This window comes from Erithacus rubecula (assembly GCF_903797595.1).
Source record: "Erithacus rubecula genome assembly, contig: SUPER_Z_unloc_2, whole genome shotgun sequence".
In the NCBI taxonomy this organism is placed as follows: Eukaryota; Metazoa; Chordata; class Aves; order Passeriformes; family Muscicapidae; genus Erithacus; species Erithacus rubecula.
The window spans coordinates 1,967,595-1,995,393 of NW_027635860.1; the positions used below are offsets into that span (position 1 = coordinate 1,967,595).

General features: G+C 35.4%; 1 protein-coding gene across 1 annotated transcript in view; it reads left to right on the top strand.

Moving 5' to 3' along the window:
* The window catches only part of ADAMTS19 (ADAM metallopeptidase with thrombospondin type 1 motif 19), a 129,091-nt gene that overhangs the window by 41,545 nt on the left and 59,747 nt on the right, over positions 1 to 27,799 (top strand). Inside the window, exons 7-8 of the mRNA XM_079331266.1 lie at positions 4,568 to 4,611; positions 25,645 to 25,750. Of these exons, the coding sequence (XP_079187392.1) occupies positions 4,568 to 4,611; positions 25,645 to 25,750 (150 nt within the window). The remainder of the gene's footprint in view (positions 1 to 4,567; positions 4,612 to 25,644; positions 25,751 to 27,799) is intronic.

The window sequence follows — 27,799 nt, forward strand, 5'->3', positions numbered from 1 at the left end:
TTGAAGGTATTTGAGTCTGAAGTGATAATGCTTGTAATAATGGATGTGGGAAAAATTCGCCTGAATTTACCTGTTGCTGTCAGCTTACTCTTTCAAACTCTAATAATTAGGCTGTTCACTAGTACAGATCTGTTCCACAGGAATAAATGGACTTAAACTGAATTTAAAATATCTGAGTATCTAGTGCGAGACCCAAATATAAAATCTAGACAGTTATTTTTGCATTTTAATTTCCCTGGTGATTAAGAAAGGCAGGCAAGTCTTGGACAAAAATTTAAAAGAAAGAAAGATTTACTATTCAGCAGTAGATTATTGGCACAGTTATTACTTTCCTGAATGGGTGGTTGGACTTACTTTTAATTTTTCTGACTTCAGCTTTCAACCATGGATCTCTTGGTACTCTTTGCTGCTAAAATATGTTGGAAAACTCCTCCCTATGAAAATACTTGTAGGTTGTGCCCAAGTCAAAACTCTTCTTTGTCTTAGAGTAATTTGCAGAAGTTAGACTATGTAATTGTTTTCTCACTTCTTTCCAGACCTTTTCTGCTTTACAAAACTATTTTTTCATGCATAAGTCCCAAAACTGGACACAGTATTGTTGTGAACAGAGGTAGTGGTGTCATTTTGATATTTTCCTGTATTTTTATCCAAGGATGCTGTTTCTTCCTACTGCCTGTTTCCAAATGCTGAATTTTTGTTCTTGTTTTGTCTAATCAAGTTGGGAGGCCACTTTTGGCTACACTAGGAGAAAATCTGCACAGATGAGTTATCTTTCAAATTTGATTTCTCTTGATTCCTATGTGTACCTGTCAGAAGTCATTTAATTTTTAAACTTTACCGGGAATGCTTTCATGTTTTATTCTGCATCATTGTTTAATGCTAGTGCTGAGTCTAGGTTCTGTGTGACTCCACTCAAGAGCACCTTGCTTGGATTCCTGGCTACTCTCTATCTGTTTCTCTATCTGTGTTAAACAATACAGCTGTAGGTTAACTTATCATGCTTCTGAGCTGTTGTTTTTAAATCTGACCAAAATATGAGCTTTATAAGGACTATTAATATCACCCATTTTAATGTCAGTTCAGCTTTACAGAGCCTAAGTGGTATTAACCATTTGAAATAATTAAATCTAATATTTCCTGCTTTTCCTAAAATACACTGACCATTACATACTGCTGCCTTTGAGATTTACTCTCAAAATAATAAACAATTTCTGAAATATCATTGTATTTCATACCATACTAGTACCATTGTTCATTTATTTAAATTCTCAAATAAATAATAAATAAGTAATTTTTCTTGGGGCTCATTGACACCAAAATAATTTTTAATCTAATTGTTACCATTAAAAGTACATTTATTAATTAGTATGTATGTGCTTGGTTTATATGTGAGAATTATTTCAGAATTATGTCCTGTTATGTGATGAGACAAGAACATCTTCGGTGTTGTAGTTACTCACTTTGCACAATGCAAGTGAAGGCATTTGCAATTTGATGATAATGTCACTTGCCACAATTGCCATTAATTGCAACTATTCCTTATTAAAATCTTATGATTTGATAAAACTTACTACTTGAGCAATAAGCTTCAAAAATGTTGTAAGCCCTGGAATCAGCAACAGCAGTTAGACTGCAGTTTCAAGCATTCTAACTGCTGTTACTCAAGCTACATGTTTCAAAATTGCAAACATTAGAGAAACTGGGGTAGAGTGAAGTCAGAATGGAGATCTGATAGACTGGTAAAATATGTCACCTGTCCATTTTATCTTTTCTCCAACATATGGTATGGAAGGAAATGATACACCAGTAAATGATATACTAGTTAAAAATAGATCTTTTGACTATTTTGACTTGCCAAAAAACACAAGTATTAAATTTATCTAAAATGAGAAATTGCTGGAAATTATTAACAAAAAATAAGTCTGGATTTTAGTTTAATCTTCCTTTACTGTTCTTTCTGTTTTCTGTTGTATATCCTACCTACATATCAGGATTTATTTTAACAAAGACAATGTGCTGAGATACTTTGTGTTTACAAATTAAGTAGCCTTTGTGTGCTGTGAAGGTCTTTTGTAACGCTATATGTCATAAACTAAAAGCTACTAATAAAACATAATTTTCTGAAGCCTTGCATTATTGATTACCTATGCATGCTTAGAATCCTTTTCTGGTGTTAGCCAATTCATTCAAGTGCAGAATTCAGGTGTAAATAGCGTGAAAGCTTCTCCTTTCCTTCACTTCAGTAAGGATCTGTTTTCCCTTCTGTGTGTATGCAAAGTAACCATTTAGAGTAATGGACATTATGTGCTGGGTACTGCCTGGAGTGGGTGGGCTTTAACCATTTCTTGCTTTCATTGACAGACTCAGTACCAGCTGCTGCCACTAAAACTTTTGTATGCTATAATGGTAATTTTAATATCTTGGCTCTGTTTTGCTGAGAGAAAGGATGAGAAGGACAAAGGCAAATAATGTGTCTGAGGACTTAGTAGTGTGCTTTATATTTGTGAGGGTCTCTGGTAGGTTTAGCAAGAACTGTAAATCTTTACTATGGAGCCTAGTCTCAGTTGTATGTAATGCATTCATATTCCTGGAAATTAAAGGAGGTATTACATTCTTTCAATGTAAGTCGGGAACTAAGAATGGTTTACTGTATTTCCCTCTTGCCAAATCATAGCAGTACCATTTCCCCCAAGTCCCATAATGAAACCCTGAATGCACAGCATAATCATAGTCAGATTCAGCCAAGAAGTGAAAACAAAAGAAAAACAGCTCAGTAAGTATATGAGAAGAAAGCTGTTACATGATTAGAAACCTCTTGGATATTGGCAGTTTTAAAATGTAACATATTATTATTTTACAGTTGAAGGTATGATCTCTTTTCTCTTTTCCCTTTTCCTTTTCTTTTTTTTACTTATTATTGCATCAATTAATTTTTATGGTGGTGGGGTGGGTGTGTGTGGAAGGCAGTCAATGTCCTTAGATTGTCTTTATGCATGTTCTTTTACTTCACCTCAAGTCCCATATTTCTAATCGTTCTGTCATGTTGCTTAACAAGACAATAAGTCCCTTGTGTCCCATAGCACAAAACAAAGAATTGTGTTACAACCCAGTGCATTAATGCAATTTCTTGCAGGTCTGAAAAAATAAAATATCTTTTTTCTGTGTCTGATTATAGTTTCTTGTTCACCACCTTTTGCTCAATTTCAGAGCCCTTTTGAGTGTATTCCTAGACTGTCCTTACCAGTTTACTCACAACTTTATCAATCTGTAGCACTGCCATTCTTCTTCTCTTCTTTGCCATTATCTGGCAGTGGTGACTGGTTAATTAAAAGCTATATAACCCCATGCATCTATCTGTGTGGCCCTTAACAGCTGTCAGAAATTTGCCAGCCTCTAGAAATTGCTTTTGGGTCTGAATCCCTATGTAGAAATAGTCTGTGGGAAACAAACAAACAGCTCTTGGAGTAATTACACTTTGTGAAAAAATAAATGTCAGTATCTTTCATTTCAAGCATGAAACAATTCCTGCATTTTGTTCCTGGAAAATGGATGTTTTTCTGTATGTGTATATTTGTCAATCTATGGGTCTATCTGTGTACCTTCATAGACAGAACATAAGAACTAAATTTCTCTGATTCATATGGTCTCCCCCTAAAAACAAAGACCCTTACTCTGTGGCACAGTAGCAAAACAGAACTTCTTTGTGGGGTTGCTATACCTGAAGGTTTTGTTGTTTTTTCCCCCAGTGGTTTCCCTCCCAGCCTCCCCAATTCATGCATACCTCAGCAGCCCTTTTAAACTTAAAACAGCAAATTAACATTACTCATAAACGCTCTGTTAGAAAGCAATTTTCCCTTTACTCTTTTAGTAATTTGTTGTGTGTCTCTGAGAAGAAGTAAAGGATGTGTGAAATCAAAATTAATACCAAGCAGATATTTAAGACAGAGTTGAAATGTTTATTCTCCTTTATGCAATAGAGCAGTCTTATTTATAGACTTATGACTGGACTAAAATACATGTTGGAGATAGAGTAGTTAATTTTTATAAGTCTTGCACTACTATAAGGGAGATGCCCTAGCAGAAATGCTTATTGTAATATCCTTATTAGTTATTTTAACCATTGACTTGCTAGAATAAAATCTTTCTGATTCTATTATTGATCTAAATGCTGCATTTGAATCTCATATAAAGCACTGGGAATATCTTGATTTCAAATGCTAGGAAGACTAGCTTTAGACTTACTACTTTTCAAGATACTTGTAGAAAAAGGAAAAAAAAACCCAAAAAACCACAAACTCCAAAAGAACATAGAAATTAGGTGCAGTGTAATTTGAATATATGGTACACGTTTTGTCACCTGACTACTCTTAAATCTGCTCTGAGAATAAGCTGGAGTTTAAGTGCTCTGTGGAATCCTGGCCTGAGCTTCCCCTTGCTCTTTGTTGAGATAATGGTGTTCTGTGTTTATTCGTTGAGCCGTAAAAAAATGTTTCTAAATAGGTTACACAGTTGTTAACGTCTAACAGCTTGACTTGCTTAACATTTTTTCTTTCACCCCCAATTCTAGGAAGGATTTCTGTGTACATAAGGATGAACCATGTGATACTGTTGGTAAGTAAATAAACATAAGAGACTATGTATAAACTACGTAACAAAATTAGTTTTATGTAAATAGAAATGTGAAGCTAAAAGATGACAGCAAAATCAGTGATGGAGAGCAGTAACTAGCTGAAATTCAAAATACATCTTAAATGCTAATTAATACTATTAGATTGGTGTATGCTTCTAGCAAAATACTGTGTTTTCCATCTCTTTCTTAGAGCAAACTTTAAAACTTTTTTCTTTTCCGTCTCACTGACTAATAGGAATTTTTTTTACTGTTTTGAATTTTGACTATGAAACTAAGAAAATGTGTTTATGGTTCTTTTTTTATGCAATGGATTTATCTTCAGTATGAATATGTTTATGATGTATAAAAGAGGTTTCCATAAGAATCTAATGCATGATACAGTATTTATGAGCCATGTATGTAAGGAGCTTATGAAATTCTTCAAAAGAATACAGGATATGAGCTATTGCAAAAGGCGTCTTCTGACATTTTCAGTTAAAGTAAGTGCAGGCTGCATTGAGATTTCCTGTAAACATTTTTTTTAGTTTGCACACGTTTTGGATGACAGTTTTTCAGTGAAAATGTCTGGTGGAAAAGGTAGCAAAAAGTAGCAGCTGCTCTGTTAAGTTAAAATTCTGAGTGAAAACATGCCATGACCTTAACTGTAGGATGTCATGGCATGTTCTTACCCTAGAATTTCAGTTTTCTATTAGATGCTTTTAACAGTTTTGTTAACTATGTGAATACAAGTATTCAGAACCTAATTTTTTTCAGTAAGATTAGGATGATAGTAATGTAATATTGTCATACTTGTGCTCCCTCCTAGGTAGAGAAGTAGATTTTTTTTCCTATTTCATTTCAGTTGCAAAGATTTGAAGAGAATTCTTATATAAACTGTATTACTTCACCACTTGCTAGTCTTTTTTCCTTGACTGCTGTATCCCAAGTGTATGTGAGTGTGTCTGTTGGATGGGTATCAGTAAAATGCCTTATAAATAAGAATGTAATGCATTTCACAGCAGTAAATGATTAAGAATTCATAGTGTTCTTTCACTAATTGGTATATTGATCTTAGGCGAATTTTGTATGAGTGTTTCTTGTTTAGAGGCATTTACTTTTTATTTACTAGTGTAAAAGTATTTACTTCCAGCTGAAAGAGGAAGTAACAAGAAGTCTTCATCATTTTATGTTGATCTAAACTGGAATTTAAATCTGGAATACTTCTAGTATATCTAAATCAGTATAGGCTTCTTCTTGAATTTTAGAATTTAAGTGAATATATTCAAGGATTTTCCCTGATCAGTGTTTTCTCTTTGTCTGAAGCTAATTGGAGGTTGGAGGTAATAAGAGAACTATTTATCTCTGAATTTGTCAATAGAATTTTAAATTGAGTAAGATTAAAATGAGTCCAATATCCGTAATTAACAGTTCTGTAGTGAACAAACTGGGATGAAACTTTAAAATGTGGCAGTCTATTAATTGTTAAGACCACAGGAAGTAAAGAATTTGCAGTCTTAGTAGACTTAGGTCAAGTAGAGACGGTGACTGAGTGAACTGGCATATTGTGGATTGGCTGTTATGGACTTTCACAGTCTCTGTGTTGTTGTTTGGAGGTTTCTTCAGGAACCGAACCAGTTTGCATGTAGTTCTTTCCATGTAGACACAATTGTGCAAAAGCAAAGGTCATTGTTTTCTCTATGTTTAATAATTTAATTTATGAATTTCAGTCATTATTTTCCCAGATGAATGTAGAGCCTTTCCATAAATATGGGGGTATACTTTCTTCCATTAATATTTATAGTACTGTGGGTCCATGCTGACTGTTTAGAAGATAATTTTCTGAGTGTTGTCCACCATCATTTTGGAGCTCATCTAAGGAAGAGTGTTGAAAAACTTTACCCATATCTCTTGAACAAAATTTTTGAGTTATCTTACTGTCATGGATATATTATGTCAATTATTTTTAGGCTAACAGGTCTATAATGCCAAATTGTATGTAGAAGATGGTTTCATTTTGGTATCTTTATTCTGACTTTTTTTCCTAGCAAAACCAAAATAAAGATTTTAGATGGATCACGAGTAAAAGTTTGTTGAAAGGAAATGAAGGGCAGGATGATCTTCCTATATTCATGCAGCAGTTTATAGGCAAAAAGAGACAGTACATTCCCGGGATGTATCACATGCTGTAAATTACAGAATTTGCCCAAGACAGTAAATGAGAAATGCTACTGTAGTATAGGATTCCCCAATGTCCAGACCTTGCCTCACCTTCCCCCCTCTCAAAAAGTCCCAAATAATGCACAATAAAGATTCTTCTCTACCATAAAAAGAGGAATAAAGCAAGTATCTCTGAAATATTAATAAAACTGTACAGGAATATGGGGCAGTCAAGGTGATCTTTGTTGTACTTTGGGCAATCTAGTAATGAGAATTATGAGAAGGAGCATGTACAGGACAGACCTCATTACTGGAAAGGATTGTCATGTTGGATAATAGTTCTTTCCAGTGATGAATACTAAGCAGATAAATACGGGGTTTATTGTTTAGTCATTACATGGCAAGGCTCATAGTTTTCAGACTGGACATGAGTGTCCTCTTAAACCAGAGAGAAAGTGCCAGTATTCTGTTATGTAGACAAAGTGTTCATGTATTTAGGTGGCAAATAACACACTTTTGTGGGTTCACTTTCTGTAGAACAAGATGGGGAGTACGCAACTTATGCACTCTTCAAAAAGTACTTTCTCATTGTCTCTTATAACAACAGTGATTTATATGAAGATTTAATGGTTTAAAGATATAATTAAACAAGGATTCTGTTAACCAGAAAAAAAATCATTTAGTCAAAACAATATGAAAAATCTCCCCAGAAATATACTGAAGTATATTTCATTAATATTTTTGAACAAAATATGTGATGATAATTTTCTAAATATTCTTTCAGAGGAGCTGAGTTGTTCTTCTTCAGAGAAGAAAAATTTAAGGTGGAAAAATACAAGCTGGTTTTTTTTTTTCTATAGTGATAAAAAGCATGATTTACAGTGATTGTCAAAATTCTTAGTCAGGGAAAAAAAAAATCAATCTGTCTTGGAGACCAGCCATCAAAGAGAAGAGAAAGCTTTGGGGAGACTTCATTGTGCCCCTCTAGTACCTGAAGGAGACTTACAAAAAGAAGGAAGAAGTGTTTTTTATGCAGGGTGGTAGTGGCTGGATAAGGGAAAATGGTTTTAAATTGAAAGAGGACAGGTGTAGATTAGATACAGGTAAGAAATTCTTTACTCAGAGGGTGGTGAAGCACTGGAACTGGTTGCCCAGAGAAGTTGTGGGAGTTTAAGGCCAGGTTGGATGGGCCCTTGAAAAACTTGATTTAGTGAAAAGTGTCCCTGCTTATGGCAGGGGAGTTGGAACTAGATGATGTTTAAGGTCCCGTCCAATCCAAAACTGATTAATACTTCATATTTTATAGTTTTGCAAAGTAGAAAGCAAGAGAAGAATTCTTTCAGAAATTTTATTTTATTTCCCCAACGTGTCTTAAAATTTAGGAAGTAGACTGTATTTATTTTATGCCTTACAATATCAAGCATTTCCGTATTCCTAGAAAGACTTGGAAATCTCTGCTATAGCCAGGGAGTTGAGGGTCTGCTTTCTTACTTCATAATGTAAATCCAGAGTATTTGGATTTTTGGATAATTGCCTTCCTTATCTAATCCCACGTTTCTGTAAAACATTAAGCTAGACTCTTATGTGGTATCAGTCAGCCCAGGTCAATTGATTTCTGCAAAGCTGTTCTGATTTCAGCATTACCAATTGTTATAGCCACTGTCAAATTCATTCTGGGTGGAGAGCCACAAAACCATTGTTTTAGGCTGAAAATTGACCAGATTCAAGTGTTTTTGAGCTGATTGGATGGTTGGTTGGCTGCAGCATTCTTTATTCTTTTTCCCCTCCTGTTCTGCTCATGTGTATGCTTTCTGTCCCTTACTCAGACGTGATATTGTACTGCTCTCTTGATTCTCACAATTCATCTAAAGCTTAAAAAGAGGTTTCAGACCTTGACTTCAGTATGATCATCAGGGACATCCTATGATTACAACAGAGGATTTCTCTGAGGGTGGAAATATATGAAGATGCTTTTACACAAATTAAATTTAATTTTGCTAGTGAAAAGTTTGTTTTAGATATGAAATTGTCCGAAGTTCTTTTCCCTCAGAAGGCAACTGCATTTTGGGATAGTAGCATGTTTCTCCTCTGAACAAGCTTTGTTAACTTAGTTGGAGGAAGCTACCTTTTGAATTTGTGGTGATTTGGAATGTTCTTATTTTTCTTGGGCTAGTGACATGCAGAATTTTGAGTGTGGATGTCCCAGTGAATTTCTGAGAAAATTAAGAAGTAATTCAGTTGTTGGTTTCCAGAGAATTAAGTCTGTTGCAGGAGAATCAGCACAAAATGTAAACTGGGGATTGCACATGCTGTACTCTTCTAGTGTGTGACTCTTCTGGTATTACCATATTGAAGTAACTGAGATGAGCATAGGGCAATATGGGAAATTTCCGTATGGAAAATTGTTGTTGGGATATTGCAAAAATCTTTAAGAGATGGAAGTAAATAAATATTTTCAGACTGAAATCAACAGATATTTTCTCAACAAGTAGGCTTACAAGTAAACACAGAAAGACTATTTCTTGAAGCAAGTGTATGCACATTTTAATTTCCTTTCATCTTGTCTATGTTTCCACATCAGCAGTCAAGATTGTGACTCTCTGAGCCATACTTCTTCGGGTTAGATTTGTTGTTTGCTGCTAGTTAATGTCTTCTGTGGAAATACTATATGAGAGAGTTCTTAGAGTGCAGTGTTACAGGCTTGGGAAGATTCTAAAATGATGCTTGTCTTGTTTGGCATCAGTTTGGAGCCCTGTTAATCTGCTGGAACCCACATAGTGACTTCTGGTTTTGGTTGTGTTTTTTAGATAACATTTTCTGGTAAAACAACAGCTATAAGAACATATGATTCTATCTAAACTGTTTGCTAAAAAGCATTTTCCAATAAAATGCAGTCTCTAAACGAATTCCTCTAAAAGCTTGTCAGATTGTTTTTGGGCATAAATACAGTATTAAAAATTTCTAAATTTGGTAACACCTAGTGTTGCAAATAAAAAAAAAAAAAGCAGAAAATTAAGGCACCATCGGGTCTTCTTACTGTTGCAAAGAAACTGAATGGCGTGGATAGAAATCAAAACCGATAAGGAATCAGACAAACATCTGCACAATAAAGACCACAAACCAAAATGAAGTGAAAGAACGTATTTTCCATCCAACTTAGAAAAATACTGAAGATAGATTTATTTACTTTTCTTTCCTAATATGAAAGCTATCAATCTTTTATACAAAGAGCCTGGAGTTTTCCTGCAAGCTTTTACTCTAGGGACAGAGGTTTGGACCAGCCCTGTGCATTAAGAGATACGATAGAAGTAGGGAATTGGGCAGGCTGTCCATGTCCAGTGAGGGTTAATGCTGGAAATACTGAAGCTGAAGGGCCAGTTTCCAGTGAGCAAGCAGCCAAAGAGGTTGCACAGAGCACAGGCAGCAGCACAGCAGAAGTACACTGAAGAAGTCTGTTTCCCTGTGCTTCCTCCTCTGAATCCGTTCATCTGGCATCCCTCCTCTTATCCAGACTGTTGCTGTGTTGTAGCCTGGCACAGCTGCCCTCAGCCTGGCTAGCTGTAACAGTTTGTTGAGAATCACAGTGGATCTCCTCGTGCCGAGCTGTGTGCTGGGCTCCGGCGGGCGCTCGACGCTGCTAATTCAAACCTAGCTCAAGCAGAACTGCAGCCTTGAGACATAAGCCATGCTGGCAGGGTTAGTCTTTGCTAGTCTGGGGTTTTTTGCGTGTTTCTTTGGTTTTGTTGAGTCACAATTATTGAAGAAATGCACTTGCAGCAATTCCAGTTTAGCACTGTGGGTTATTCAGGTGTTGTCACTTGCAGCATATAGGAAGGTTTCTGATCAGTCAAGGCAACAAGAATCCGAAAACACCAGAGCTTGTCATTTATGGTATGTCCTATAGTAAAAATTTTTGGAAATGGGTGTTTCTACAAAACAGGTAAAGCTGAAACTAGGGTGTGGGACAGTACCACCATGTAGGATGGAATATAGAACCTATACTAGGTTCTACAGGTCCTGCTCTGTACATGGCAGAGCACAGTCAGCCTTGCAGATAGGAGTGCAGGAAGCATGCTTAGAGGACAAAATCCGTAAAGGTTAGAAAAATGAGTGTTGTAACATTTTTGCAACATCTAGGTTTTTTAATTTCAGCATTGCCTACAGTTCAGTTGGATATTGGTGAAAAGTGTTACAAGTGATTGAATACTCTTTGAGTATATGTCATTCCAAAATCTGTTGACTGATGTAACCTGTGCACAGAGATGTACACCAGCAGGTTTTTCAGATATTCATCACTAGTGTAATTAATTTGCTTGGTTTTGTTGTAAATGTTACTGTTCTTGGTGCCGTGGGGAATTCAGAGTGGGAGAACAATTGAATGACAGATTGGATGATGAGAAACAATTACAGCAAGTTTCTTCCAGGAAAGGAATAACTACAATCTGTTAAATTTCCTAGATCTTAAATGTTCTCTGACGTATCTACAAGAGAAAATTTGCAAAAACAGCAAAAGCATTTTAAGCTCTGAGTTTTGCTCTGTGAATTGATTTGTCCCCTGAACAAGAGATCATCTAAAAATATATCCTATACAAAGGAATGATTTTTTTTTCAGTGTTGACATTCAGAGAATTGGGCTCACCATTTAATCTGAAGAAGATTTTCTGTGGAAATTTCCAATGTCTTACATAGTCTAAGTCATTCACATAACCTTTGCAATGCATACAATTTTGTATTCATACAACAGTCTCTTCTACAGCAAAATCATGATAATAATTCACAGGCTTCAACAGAGAGGAAAACCTCATAGAGTGAGAGCAAAACTGTCTTTTAAATGCTTTTATAGAAATTTTAATTTCTGGACTTACATTTCTTCTAAAAAAAAACCACTGTAACTGAGATGTGTAGTCAGTAGCTGCAAATGCCTCAGTAGCTCCATTATTCACATGTGACTTCTGAATATTGATTTTCTTCTGTAGACATGCAAAAGTTCCCTAGGAAGCAGTATCTGTACTAGAGAGTCCAGTGTATCTAGTTTAGAAATACCTTTAATACACAAGATTTTTTAAAATAATTGGAAAATTTTGACTTCTACAGCCTACAGAATAAAATTTGGTTTTGTCAGTGAGTTACATGTCTGTAAGTACAGCAAACAGATCTTAATTAATTATGAGTTACAATAAATGTAAAAAACTAAAGCAAAATAAATAAACAGAATTTAGTTTACCTCATATGTCATAAAACATCAAATGAATTACACATGCTTGGTGCAGTTTTTCAGGAACGCAGAATGCCGACTACATGTGCTCAGTCATCAAATCCAGACGTTGCTATTACAATCCTCAACTTTATTCTTCTTATATTAAATTCAGTTCCAAAAATTATTATGCTTCAAGTTTCCTGCAAAACTATTGAGATGCAGTCCTGTCTTACCTTGCCTCTTGTTTTACTGAGTTGGAATAAATGACAAGGCTCCTGTGAGACCAGAGAGATAAGTTTTCACATCCAGATATGCAAACCTTTGTTTTCAAGCGATGTTGTAACTCAGACACAAAATAACTGGGTTACAACACATCAGATTGTTTCATTTTCCAGTGCTTTATTTGAAGTGTTTAAAGCTTAATTAATCTCAACAGTAGTAGGGTGACAGTACTGAATGGACTCTTGATGGCAATTTCATAATCACTGAGCTTTTAATTAGAGACCCTTACCATACTTAAAAAACAAGTCTTTTCTTCATTAAACAATTGGTAAAGACTTGTTGCAGGCAATTCCTTTGTTTTCTTTATTTTATGTTATTTTATTTTGAAGTAGTTAGCCAATGTATTTAGAGTACTGAAAGTAATGGAAAAAAGGTATTTTCTGTTTTGTTTTTCAGTTTATACTACAGAGGTCACTGCTTTCTTGCTATGTGTTAACAGTCTGTCTCAGGAAGCAGTCGGGCCTTTGAGTGTGTTTAGGAGGATGGGAAGGTTCATTTTCATGTCTACATGTAGCTTTAGATGTTTACAATGAAATCTATGTAAATGTTAGGGTTGAGAACATCTATGACATTCTGTAGTGAACTTCCATTGACCTCTGGATGTTCTAGTTCAAGGAATTTAGAGGCTGAAAAATGTTGCTCATTTGATGTGCAGGATAATTCTGTATATTTGTTGATAGCGTTGGTGTGTATGGTTCTCTTTGATACTATTTATTTGCATAATAGCAGTTTATTTGTGTTATAGTTCTAAATAAAAAATAAATGCACTGTAGTTAAGGTAGTATTAAAAGTGCAATCGTTCCTTAGTTACTAAAGAAATAAACTTTTTCCAGTAGTGTCTGTTCTTGAAATAATTCTGAGGTGAGACGTGATTTTTTCTTATATTAATACAATAACCATTATCTAATATATCTAATTTCTGTTGCACATTCGAGTTCAGATGTAGTTGTGCTCTTTCTCAGTTAACGTGTGATCTTTGTTCTTAAGTTACATTTAAGTCCCAGTGGATTCAGCTACAAAATCAAGCTCTGAATTTGGTTCTTTGCTTGAGTAAAAGGTGGTGTAATATGCCTCAGTACCATCCACAGGGTCTCATAATTCTATATTCATTCTGAGAAAATGCTGTAAAACTTTGTCATTTTCTACAGATCATGCTGGTTCATCTCTAGGTATATCGTTAATTTTATTTTGTTGTCTGTGTTTAGCTTCAACTTATCTGAGGTGTTTAAAATCCTCTTTCAAAGGAATTTGAAGAATAGAGAGATGTTCTAAATTTAAGAATTGTAACATTACACTGAATAACATTTAAAATATTTATGTTTCAACCTTGAACTTCAGTTCAGAATTTTGTCCATAGGCAAAATTCCTGTGTCCATCAGAAAAAGGCACTTCAAAATAAGGACAAAAGAATCTCATATATTGAATGGTGCATAGATTGTTAAAGAAAAAAATAAGGTAATTGCAAGTTAATTATCACAGTAATTTGTGTTTGTCTTGTGAATAGTGTGTACTTTCTAAATTTATGTAGGGATCCTTAACTTAAGCATGCCAGATGGAGAAGTGAAAAATGAAGCTTCAGAGGAATACTGCCATGGTACACAAGAGATGCTCATGCCAAGGGTGGGAAGGGCAGTGAGACACAAATCAGAGGAGTGGGCATGGCTTACTTAAGGTTAGGGAAAATCTTTTCACCAGGAGAAAATTTACCATTTTTGCTAATCAGATTGCAAAAGTGATTTATGTTTTGTGTCACTCTATTCATTGAAATTGTTGAAAAACAGAATCAGTTCCAAGCAGCTGTTGGCGCTTAAAAGTATCTTTCATTGTCTCCTGGATTTTACAACTTCATTCGTCTTTTATGGGGTTTTTTTATATGAAAAATATAAAATCATGTGGGATGGAACTGTAAATAATCATGCATCAATTATAAGTTACTGTATATGCTATAGTACCAATATATACTCTGGATTAGTTTGTATAAAGATTTTTTTCTTGACTTTATATATCATGCATACAATTAAATTTAAAAAAAAAAAAAGCATTGTCATACATTACAAATTAGATATTCAAAAACATATGTCTGTAAAATATCTGTTTTGTAGCTAGCCATCCTAGCTAGCTAATATTAGTCTTGTGTTCAGCTCTTCAGAGATATGATTGTATATAGTATCTTTATCCTTTCAAAAGAAACATTTGCAAAGTTATGCATGAATGGTCAACTTTATATAGTGTTGTGCACTAGAAAACCCCGGTGTTTATTAGTGGAAATGGTTTCAGAACAATGTTTTCAGAGAGACAGGTAGCTCTTTGTGACCAATGCCCTAGTTTCTGTGTCCTCTAACTATAACAGTGTAATGGAAGTAGATTGCAAAAAATGCTTTTTTTTGAAGAGTGGGGTTGGAAAGCAGTAAATCATGAGTTGTTTAACTGAGGAAGAGATAAAAAGAAGTCCATATTTGTGGAGAGAATTGCAGATGATCTATTCAACTGAGTCTACCTTGTCAAAGCAAGGAAAAGTGCTCCGCAAATGTCAGCAGAATAGAACAGAGGGATAGGGCCAAGTCTCACTCTTCATTTAAATGTCTTTGGGAAGGCTTTTGGTTTGAATCCATTTCATAGCGCCCTTTTGTGACATTGAAGGGGCAACAAGGGTTTTTTTTCTAGTTTGAGCGTATACTGAAGTTTTTATGTTCTCAATGTGACGGTACCCTACACTGAATAAAACATCAAGTAAGACTTCCTTTACTGTGATTTCTCAATCAGGGGCTAAGGCTGCATTCTAGTTCTCAATTACCTACACCTTGCAGACTTTGCAAAGATTATTTTGGATGATGGGTACCCTGGAAGAAGACCTGATACTTTCAGTCTATTTCAGCTTGTTTTTGTTGAACTCAAACTTCCTGATAATTATTCCAACAAACTCCAGGAATTTATGAACTGAAAACAGTTTCAAGAACTGAGACCTGGACATGAAGAAATTAATCCAATGGTGCTATTGATCAGTTAAAACTGACTCTTACTGGGGCAGCATAAATACTTTCATCACATGTGGTAATATAGCATGAAACAATGTAGCCTTAGTTATACCAATGTAGACAAAACACAGGATGAATATCTGCAGATAATTTTAAATCAAATTATTTTAGCTGTAAAAAGGTATGGTGGAAGACCTTTCCCAGCTATGCATCCATAGCTGGTCCTTGTTTTCTGTGTAAAGGAACAATTGTCTCTTCAATTCACATTTCCTAGAAGATGTGCTAGTACTTTCTGCTATGAGCAACCCCAAGATCAATCACTTTCTTATAGTGCATCTCTCAGTGAAACAAAGTACAGTTTAACACAAAAATCGTAAATAGCACAAACTACAAAAACTTTGGCCAGAGAGTAGTACATTATGCTAGAAATCAAAGTAAAAACAGACTAATGCATCTTTCAATCCCACTAACTGCCCCTTGTCTCACGTAAAAGAGAGACCATCCCATTAAAAATGGGAAGAAAAATTCTGAATATTTTCTTTAAGTGTGATCTGAGCAATAGTAAAATAATCACTTTCACATCACTTTTGAGTGTATCATAAAAACATGAGAAATGTTTTATAGGAGTCACTCAGGTTTCACAAAATGAAGAAATGTTTTACTGTGCTGAAGCCATGTGTTAAGGAGCAATATTATGTTTCTGTAACAGTGTCATTTCCATAACAGTGCTATAATAAAATAAGTTGCAAAAGAAAGCAATACAGTATTGTTTTCCTTATAGTTTGTTTCAGGAAAAGAAATAGGTTGAAATAATGTATTACAGGGTGAAAATTATGTGAGTGATTTCACACTAGTTTGTTGCATAAGGAATGGTACCAGCAAGAAGGCACCAGAAACTAAGTTACAGGATAATCAGCTTGAAAGGGTATCAAGGCTGTAATTCTTTTAAGACCAAGAAAAGCATCAGCAATAAGTGGATTAAACTGGTAAGGGGAATTGATGTTACACAAGCCTGGGAAACATATTCAGGGAAACAAGCCTATTTGATGGAATGAGACAGGAGGTGAGTTCAAAGGTGTTGCAATGTGTGTAGATGTACAGAACATGGGAGCAGTTTAGCAGCTGAACACTTTATGAATGTGAGAACTGAAACCCAGATGTCAGGAAGACAAGAAGAGAGATAAGCACCTGGGTGAATATTTTCACTAGCTGGCTGGAGTGACATAATTCTTAATTAATTCCAATATATATTTTACTCTGTGATGCTAATAGATTTTAGTCCAAGTGTATAAAGTTGTAGGCTCATAGTATTCTAAAATATGTTAAAGCAAATTCACACTGCACAGCAGTGGAAGCAGTTCTGAAAACTAATTTGACTGTCTTGTAGTCAAGTTGGCTTTTTCTATTTACTGATAATGGAGAACATAAAATTTTGAAATTATATATGAACTCAAATTTTACAGACAGCATCATGTTTTTAAGGTTGCAGAAGTGATGTCAAATTTCCATTTGGAAAATAAAGGCTGCCTCAGAATTGATCTTGAAAACTAGGGTAACTTATTATGAGAAAGAGTTGTCTTCATCAAATGAGGTCAGTTTCTTAATGGTAGCAGGTATTCATACTGTGATTTCTTATACTGTAGTATTCTAAAATTTCACTTGCCTTTTTGGCAAAGGTATCTCCCTTTGAATTCAGACTAGAAGCTGTTGTTCCTGCTTTGCCTTTTGAAGTCATACCCTAGGAGAAACTTCAGTTTACAAGCCTCCAAAACATTTTGCACAATTACATCGGGCTAGAAAATGAACTTGTTCTCTCTGTTAAAGTTAGCTCCTTTTAAATACTTGTCCTAGTAAATCTATACCTTCTATTGTTTACAGATTTTTTAATAGACAAATAAGAGATATAAGTAATCCAGCACAAATCAGGCTGTTTAAGCATGGGAGATTTGTTCCCATATATCAGGTGTTTTATTTCTAAAAAATTGTTCTAGAAGGAAAAATGCAGGTCTCATAATACTTCCTGTTATCTGTTTTTACAATGACACATTTATTTTTTAAATGGTCTGAGGAATAATTTGTCTTTCCAATGAACTTCACAGAGAATTTTCATTTTCAAGAACTCTTCTATCAAGCTTTTGTGTGGCACTATTAAACACAGCCACTTATATATTCCAGATGTTCACAGTGGTCCCGCTTGCTTCCTCATAGTTTCAAGAGCTACTGCATGCTCTGACATAGATTAGTTTCCAGCAACTGAACAGAACAAACTGAAAACAACAAGGAAGAGAATATGTTTTAGAAAAGGCTAGTTCTGTGTGGATGCTGTGTAGAGCAGCATTACTTTTTTTTCTGTCTTTGAAAGAATGCCCTCTGTGGGGAGCAATGAAATGCATGAGGGTCAGAATTCTGTGACCAGCTTCTGTTTGTTATTCCACGTGAAGAGGGTTAATGCTGGAAACATTTGATGCTATGTGGGATTTTGATTTAGGAGAATGATAGTGGCATTATATTGAAATAAGTTCGAGCCATTGTGTAGCCATTGCAATGTACTGTGGGATCACAGTACAAATCTCATTCTCATTATTGGCCCTCCTGTGTTCACTGTCTTGATGCTGAGCATCCCCCAGTGCTGGGAAGGAATGTGTGTGTTAAAGCCTGCTCAAGCCCATTGCTCTGTTCAAAGTTCTTCTTGTCAGTTATTCAGTTTTGTGCTTTCTTGGGCTGAGCTACATATGCACTTATCATGTACTGGGCCAGTTAACTCAATGAGCCATTTGCACTTTTTTGATTAACTCAAGGATAAACATTTCCACAAGCAGTTAATCCACTGAATTCATACAGGCATTTATCTAAACTGGCTCTCCAGTTTCTCTTGGGTTCAGTTTTCTTTGCAGCAGCTGTGGTCTGTCATTTCCTACATTCTTTGCTCAGCTTCGTAAGTACATCACCCTTGCCCAGCACACCTCTTTTAGAGGTTTATTGACCAGAAATCAAAGGCAACTTTTTAAAATAAACAGGTTTATTTAAGAAAAGCAGGTTTGCAAAGGAAAAATTAAAGATGGGCTAAATAAAGATCAAAAGAGAAGAAAAAGAAAACTGAATATATGTATGTGCACAGAAGTATAGAGACAGTCAAATGAGTAAGATACAGCCTTCATACCATGAGCACCTTTAGCACTGCACAAGTGTAGGTGTCAGTCTGGAGTAGTGGTGCAAGAAATAAAAAGGAAATGTATGCTTTGGTTTATGTAATTCCCAGTCATTGTGATGATCCATTCATAGCAGTCTGTCCTTAGGTTCTGTGTGGGAAAGCCTGAGAGTCTGCCAAGCAGCGTTGTCACATTGCCCACCTTTAGAGAAAATGTATTTGTAGTACAAGTTATGAAACAGAAAGCAAATTTGAATTGTTAAAATTGCTTCCTGTGTTGTACTGCAGTGTTCACTGTCATCATTTCACCATTTTGTAGGGTAACAAAGGCTTTTGTTGATGTACATAAACAGTTTTATGGTAGGAATCAGGCCCAAGCTCATTATCTGGGGCACGTGATAATCGTTCCAAGTAACCTGTGTATTTCTGTCCATGTCTGTCCAGTCTTTCAAGTGAAAAGCATATCCTCAAGATTAACTTATTTGTGCATGTATTTGTCGGGAGCTGTTCTCATGCTAAACATGAAACCTGTTGCTGGCACTCTGAGTAACAAGCTTTATTGGACGAGCCTCATTCAGTTTTGTTGCCAGATAAGTGAGGTGTCTTCAAAGTCATTTGATTGAATACAGCAGTTCCATGAATGTTTCATAAGCCACAGGTAATTTAAGGACTGATCATGTAAGTCCTAAAAATAGATATTTTTACTTCTGTCCAAATGTTTAATTCATAAATTTAGATCAAAATTCTTATTAATTTTCTATGCCATGGAAAAAAAAAATCTAGAAAAGTTGCTCGTGAAAATTATGCCATGACGAAGTTAAAGTAAACTATTTCAATTTCTTAAAAGATTGAGTTGCTTCTTCAAAAGGTTACGTTTGGCTTTTCTTTCATGTTCATAGTATGAGAAAATATGAAGCAAAGAAAATTTTTATTGCATAAAAATTCATATTCAATTTTCACATTTCCTTCTGAGTAGAATAATTTAGGACCTGTTCAACACTAATTAGATACAAACTATTGGGGTTTTTTCTCTTTCTGGATTACAGAAAGAAGGTTAAATGAGGAGAAAAGGAAGTTGTGACTTTCTCAAATTTATGACTTTCTTCTTTTCATTTAACACTATGCAGTTTTCTTTTCCATCTGTGTCTTTTCCTGTTCATGCATATTTTTATGGACAAGTTTTCCACTTGGTGGTGATGCCTTTTTTAAAAAAGGGGGCAATTAAAAGATTTAACATTTTAAAAGAGCACTGACTGTACTCAGTGATCATTTTGCAGTGTATTAGGCGTTAAATATTATCCTTTGCAATTTTTAGAATTTTTATATGTGGCTTATAAGTTAAAAAAGGAGACATGGCAATAATTTACAGTTTTTACTCTACAAGAAAATATCCTTGAATTCTGAGCTGCCTTGCATCCTGAACTAGAAATTGTGGTGGCCTGCATATGCTTTTGTATTTTGAAGCATTCTGGATAGTTCAGTATAAAACTGACAGACATAATTGTTTGCACATATCAAGATACTGAAAAGAAAGTGAAAGAGAAGATAGAAGTATAGAAAAAGTAATGCATATTAAGAAAAATACTGCTCTTTAGTCTATATGTGTGAAGCTGTAGACTTTGTTGCCACTGAGAAAAGTGATCAGAGAATGGTAAGGGCCAATTCTCTGAAAATCCCAGAACTGTTAGGGTTGGAAGGTGCTTCATCCAGTCCAATCCCTCTGCAAAGGCAGGTTCACCTAGAGCAAGTGAAAAAGAAACACATCCAGGTGGGTTTGAATCTCCAGGGAGGGAAATTCCACCATCTCCCTGTGCAGCCTCTTCCAGTGCTCTGACATCCTCAATGTAAGGAAGCTTTTCCTCATGTTTTTCTTGTGTTTTGGTTATGGCCGTTGCTCTTTGTCCTGTTGCTGGGCACCATGGAAAAGAGTCTGGCACCATCCTCTGGACATCTACCATCCCTGAGATGCCTGCTCAGTCTTCTCTCAACTAAACAGGCGCAGCTCCTGCAGTCTGCCCTTGTAAGAGAGGTGCTCCAGATCACAAATCACCTCTGTGTCCCCCACTGGACCCTCTCTTGTAGCTCCTTGTCTTCCTTGGGGCCCAGAATTGCATGTGGCACTCCACATGTGGCCTCACTAGAACAGAGTAGAGGGGCAGGATCACCTCACTCAGCCTGCTCTTCCCAATGGTCCTCATGATCAGCTGAGTAAACTGAGCATTAGGACCAATTAGGAAGGAAGGGAAAACTAGAGAAAAATCATTATGTTAGTCTTCTATTAACCCACAGTACAATAGTCCTTTTGGCAATAACCATGTCTGAAAGACTGCAGTAGAACAAGGGTAAGTAAGGTATGCAGAGGGACATAAAATGCCAAATACATGTAAATGGCCTCTGCCACAGAAGTTGCTAAATTTGGTAGATCTTCTCAGTTGATCATTGCAATTGCTGATGGAGGTCTAGGAGGGCATAAATTACTTTGAGCTTTGTATTTTAGTTAGAATACTCCCTCTGCAATCTTAATTAGAAGAGAAATACATACTGTTCTTGGCAACTACACTCTGGACTTATTTGCCAAGACACATCATGGACCCAGGTAGATGCAGGTGAGAAGGAATACACAAATTCACAGAATAAGTACTTTGCTGTCTGTTAAGGTTGACAGTAGTTGCAGCCAGCCTTTAGTGCAGGGCATCCCAACATCCATTGTCAGCAAAGGCCAAGAATGGACAGAGGGGAAAATTTACTTATTGTCTCCTCTGTGTATTCATCGTGGAAGAAATTTTTTCCACGTGGGCCACATTTTAGAAGAAAATTAGTACCTTCCAGCACTTTTGCCATCACATCCCTGTAACAGCATCTTAGAGATCTGTGGACTAAGAACCAAAAACTGTATAAACACACATTCAGAATTTATTTTAGCATGGCATAATTACATGCTCTTTATTTTTAGTCTTTTTTCCTACTCTGAGGATTAAAGTGCAGCAGTTTGTTTCAAGGTGTAAGAGTAAGCTTAATAGTCTATTCTGAAACATAAAATCCCACACTTCCTAGTACATATAAATTAGTGTAGTTATTGATGTTCTCCTGAAAGCTTGGATTTTCTAAGATGTGTATAAGTCAAAAAATAACAAAAAACATTAATAAAATTTAATCTACATTTGGGAATAATGCAACAGAAGCTGATTTGGTTGTGATCTATTGTTTTTTCTGATGTATGTTTATGAAGACAAAACACACACATATGAAGGTATATTTGTCCTCACTGCTATATCTCCCACTTTAAAAGAGTAAAAAAAAAATATTCCTAGGCTTTGCATTTTGTATTTGAGATTTCTGATTGTTAACTGTCTTGTTTTGATTACTGCCGTGTTTAAGAGCTGCTGATTCACAGACAACTGACAAAACTTGTTTTTCCTGGAAGTCATCTGTGACTCTCTTCAGAACAGCTTGTGCTAATTAGACTTTGAAGTGTTGGTATGGTGAAAACTTTTTTCTCCTGCTTTTTAAGACAAGCATATGGTATGCTAAAAAAAGTCATTTGTTTGATTAGTAATCAAGTGCAGTTAAATAGTGTTTTTTATGCTGACATAATCCATTGATTTGCCAGTTAATTTTAAATATTTTTAAAGTACTTTTTACTGTAAAATATTTATTTGTGAATCAAAAGTCAGATGTACTTGGGCTTTTAATTATGTTTCTATGTAGTGGCTGTGACCTTTATGCACCACTGATAATTAAAATGAAGATCATGCTATTGGAAGTTATGAATAAACACATAGCTAATACAATAACATAAAAACTTAAATGTGTTGTGAAACCAAGGAAGTTAAGATGAAAAGAAATTTAAGTGTTTTATAGTCACTGTAAGGAAGACCAATGATTATAAGTTTGGCTGCATGTCTCTTGCTGTGGTTCTGTTGGGGTTTTTTTTGCTGTGGAGTTTTTGCAATACCGAGTGGGGGCAATACTGACAATAGCCTTTTTAACAGAGGTAGTGGATTTATATTAGAGGCAGCTGAGTAGGTAAAGCTAACAGACTTGTTCAGATACTTTAGCTGGTGAGCTGTTAGAAGTAACATCCCTGTCAGCTGGGCTAGCACTTTTCAACAGAAAGGGTGTAGATGTACACCTAATTTAAAAGAATAAATATGTTAGTGATTTGATGAAGATGTTCACTGACAAACCAGAAAATATGTCACGGTTTTTAGAAAAAAACACCCATGTCTATGGGTAGGACTAATAACCTTGGAGCAGTTCCAGCTGTGCTAATAAACCACAGGAAGCTGCTGTAAACATAAATATATTTAAAGAAGAAATTCTGTCTCTTACCTAATGCACAGACAACTAAGCAAGAGCAGCTGCTTACTGAAGTTGATTTGTTTTTCACTACATGTGAAATTCATAATCAAAAACAAGACATGATCTTTTACATAGTTCACAGCTAGTAGTTGGCTGATTTACATCCAGTAGTTGATATTGAATGTGGCTTGCACATATGAGGTTGAATTTGTTTAATAGAGGAAAAGCCATAAAGCATTAATTGCTTTTGATGCTTTCAACATTTCTAGAATCAGCAATCTAATTCAATCTTGATTAAATTTAAATCTTATGTTTTGTCTGCCAAACTTATAAAGTTCAAACATAATCAATTTTCTTCAAAGAATTCCAAGTATGAAAACATTTTTAGTGATATGTGAGGATATATATGAGCATTAGGTGACTATTATATGATCAAAGTATTATTGAAAATGCCCAATAATGCTGATTGCCTCTTTTGCACAATAGGTGTGAAACTTGAAACCTTCATAGTTCTTTGGGAGTAAGTGGAGGGACAGTCAGAATAGTGGACAGCAACTGGTAGTACTCAATACAACAACTAGTTGTTTTATGGAAAACCTGTCATTTTAGAGGTGAGAGGAAGGTTAGGGGACTCCTTTTCCCTTGAGAAAGCTAGAGATTATCATACATTTTTCTGTTAGTACTGAGCATTGTCAGGAAAAGGGAGGTTTGAGAATTCTCTTTCTGTAGATCCCAACAAGTAAGTTTTATCCAACTGAAAACAGCCATCAACACTGTCATGACTAAGCTCCAACTAAACACCACATAGCTGCTTGCTCTCTCCCCACACAGTGAAATGGGAGAATTGCAATGAAGAGAGTGAGAAAAGCAATGGGTTCTGTTAAAAATAGTTTCCTAATTGAAGTAAAAATAACAGTGATAATGATAGTAGTGATAATGAAGAGGAAAATAACAGATAAGTAAAATCCAAGTAAGAGAAATGAAGCTGCTGAAAACAGTTGCTCACCACCAACCACCCAAAGCATGGCCTGAGCATCATTCCCCTGGCAGCCTCCTCCCTCGTCTGTTTGCTGAGCACAATGCTACAGGGTGTGGGAGATCCTGCTCAGCTGGGCTGGCTGTGCTGGCTGTGTCCCTTGCCAGTGTCTTACCCAGCCCCTGCTCGCCTGGTGGTGAGGAGGAGGAGAAGCCTTGAATCTGTGTAACCCCTGCTCAGCAAGGCCTCCCTGTGTTACCCTCACTGTTCTCATAAAAACCCAAAACATAGTTCATTACAGCTACTGTGAGGGCAATTAACTCTATCACAGCCAAAACCAGCACAGAAAGAAAAATATTTCTGAACGTTTTGCATTATAATAAAGGATTGCTCCCAACCCTTCAAAATGCAGTACTGGGTTTTGTCTATGGCAAGAGTGATTTTTCTGTTTTGTTGGACCAATTTTTAAGTTCACTGATGATGGCTGAAGTCAGGACCCTGCTGTTCACACCTTCTGGTATTGTCACCAGCTGTACTACTTCAAGCTCCAGTTAAGAGTGTTAAACTCTTACTGTCTTTTTTCAGTTTGGTCATCAAACCTTAAAAGAAGATCCATATAATTGTGGAACTACAAGGCACAAAATTACTTTAGAAATATTCTTGTTTTTATTTCAGCTATTGCAGAATAACATTTTTAAAATAAAACATTACATTTTAGAGCATTTATTCTCTATTTTTATTCAAGTAATTGTAAGTGATACCTACATTTAGCATGAGGTCTCCTTCAAAGGACTACTTTTTTTTTTTCATTGACCAGATTTTGTTTTTTCTCTTGTATCCCACATGGCTATTCCCTATTTTGGAAACAAATAGTAAAAGTTGAAATACACTGCCTTATTCAAGTTTAATTTGTCATTATTTTGTTCTGTCTTGAACAACATTTTTTGTCAAAAGTTCTGTGTTCAAAAACTTTTAGCCAGTTCTTTTAAGGGCAACACTCAAAAGTTGGCAGAATAGTGGTGGGGTTACTACTACTTGTGGATGAAGCGTTGTGCTCACAGACTGACAGATACTTGGACCATAAGAAGAATGACTTATCTTATTAACTTGGAACGGTAATTATGACTGAATTTCAAATACTGTCAGACATTTCAAACTTGACCTTTACATGCAAATACCCAGCAAACATGCTGAACCGGAGGGCACCATTCCATTGAAAGGAAGTTCCTGGGAAGAAGGCCAAACACTTGAAACAGTGTTTTGATTGTTTACTCCAAATTTTCAAACGACAAGCGACAACAATTGTCCCTGCTAAATGCATTTGTGGTGTGAAAAATTACCATTATCCACATTAAGCTTCATGTTCCTCAAGCTTTTATAGTTACAGACACTCTACTTTTAAGAAGGTCACCTTGAAGTCGAAACTGTACCATTAAGGCTTCATTTGTTTTTTTTTATAAGTAAAGTATTATGTAGTAAAGGCATTATAGCCTCTACAATAAATATGTTTGACAGGCTGCAGTCTCCTATGAAGAGACATCTGACTCTTCTAAACATTTATAAAACCACCAACATGCTGAACACATTAGGAGTACTTTGTAGTGACAAATGTAGGGGCACAACTCTGTGCTTTGCACTCAGTTCTTCTAAGTCTGTTAGAGGAAATGCCTGTTCAGACTTGTGGCCCATTGTTATAGACATTTATTTTCCTTTACAGCAGTACTGACATTCATACATGTGTTTTATCACATCTCATTAAGGTACTGAGCAACGCTTTCAAAGAATGCATTTCTTGTATATTGCAGTCCATTTAATCATTACTGTGAGTAATATTACTACTGGTTGCAAATTGAGTAAGTAAACCTTTGTCAGGTATCTCCTTATGTGCTTGAATGGCTCAGTTTGAGAGGTTTCAGTCTTGTTTGGGTCTAATTATGCTGTAATATATAAAATCAGTAATAACAAAAAATAAGTGAATGTGATGGTTTTGTTTCCTAGGTATAGCATACCTGAGTGGAATGTGCAGTGAAAAAAGAAAATGTATAATTGCAGAGGACAATGGTCTGAATCTGGCTTTTACAATTGCTCATGAAATGGGTCACAAGTAAGTATGTGCATATTAAAGCTCAGTATTAATTTGCATGTAATACTATTAAGATTTGACTAATTTGATCGTATACTTCAGTTTTTCCTTACTTTTTATAAGGAGGGGATTGAAATTAAATGAAAAATCAGAAAATAGAGTTTCTGCTAATGACAACATGTATCGATACATGGTATGCAGCTTAAGAAAATGTTTACAACTTGAAGTAATACAAAAGCCTTTATAGCTACAAAATAAATAGATTAACTGGAAAGACTGCCATTATCTAGGGGAAAACAGGTGCCCCAAGATGTTTTTTCTTTGCTCACTATGGTATTGTGTAACAGATCCAACTCCTAACAATTGTTGCCAACAAACATTTTAATGAGATCATAAGTTGGAAGAGCCCTTATTTAATTTGGCTTTCTCGGGATAGATCCCATTAAAGTATAGAATAGTCATTGGTCTTTGCAGCAGCTTTTTTTTTTTTCATCTTTGAAGAAGAAAAGGATGGCAAAATGAAGGTGATAGTAACTGTCCTTCACAGTTGGCCTGGATGTTTTTATTCATTCAGTGTCAAATATTTTAACCAAAAGTAAAAAAATTTTATTTTGCAATAATAAAATATGTTAATAAGAGCTGAACTTCATTGTTTACTTCACTACTTGTAAAGAAAAAGAATTATAAATATCTTACTTTTAACTGAAATAAAAGGGCAATGTGTATTACTCTCTCATTTTTTTTCTGCAGTTTCTGTGTCAGGGATTTGTTTATTTATATTATAATGTCAGTTTCACAGTGACAACAGAGAGGGATGTTTTGCTAAGTGTGTGTATCTTGGGACAAGCACTTTGAATTAAAAGTGGCTTGGTTTAAATTTAGTCAAAGCTTTCTGAGAATGGAGATCCTAGCATCTAATATTGAAACATGAAGTTAATTGCAAGAAAAAAACTGGAAATTAAAATATTAGTATTGATTTTTTTTTTCTGGTTGCACAATAAGCAAATACAGAGCAAGTATTTCAAGAATGACACACTTATAAGTTGCTGCATTAAATTGATCTTGTCTCTTTTTTTTTTTTTTTTTTTTTTTTTCATAACTGCAGAAAAAAACTCTGGGTTAATATAAGCCAGCCTGCTTGCATGATAGTTTCTGTAAAGAAAAAACCTCAAAAGGAATACTTATTTATGTTTTTTAGCTACATATTGTTCTATTTCTATTTTTTACTGTAGTGTTTGGTGGTATTTGAATAGGGAATGGGTAGAAGAATTATTTTCTCTAAACTTATTTCTATAAAAGTAAACCAAGAGCAAGGCTAAAGAAACAATTGCTGAATATGATCTGCAGATAAATTCAGTGGTAAATTGGAAAATTGTTTGACACAGGTATGATAATAACAGATGTAATTACTGTTTTATGCTCAACACAATAAAAGTATTTTTAGAGCCTTTGCTGCAAAATTGCTGTGTTTGAAAAAAGAAACATCTAGATCAACAAGAAATATAGGATCTTATACTCCCTGAAAAATGGTGATACGTAAAATTTTTGCAAAGTTGTGGGTGTTGTGTTGGTTGTGCAGTAGCAAATTTGTCAATGTGGGATACTTATCTTAAAAAGTCTGTGTGGTTACATAGTGGTCAGGTTTTTGTCTTGTAGCAGACAATCAAACCTATCTTTGACTTCCTGAGGTCTTCTAGATGTCAAGCAGGACACAAAACAAGGCAGACAGAGAAGCTCACTGTTGCTGCTAGCAGTTCTTCCAGGACTGCAGCGCAGGTCAGGCTCTATAGCCCGTGTTACATTAGTTTGTGAGCTTGGAATGTCTTCATGTCTTTGCATTGTTTTTGGACTGGGAAAGAGAAAGGAATTTTCATGAACTTCTTGCAGGAGCATAAAACTTAGATTGCTGATACATAAATCCTGGGGAAAAAGAAGTTACAAGGCTACATATGAAATTTTGGAGCTTTCAAATCCTTTCGTACTAATTGAAATAAACTTAGAAACACAAATCATAAAGGTATTCCAGCCATCATATTCTTACAGGAGTAATTTGGATTAGAGACATCCTCA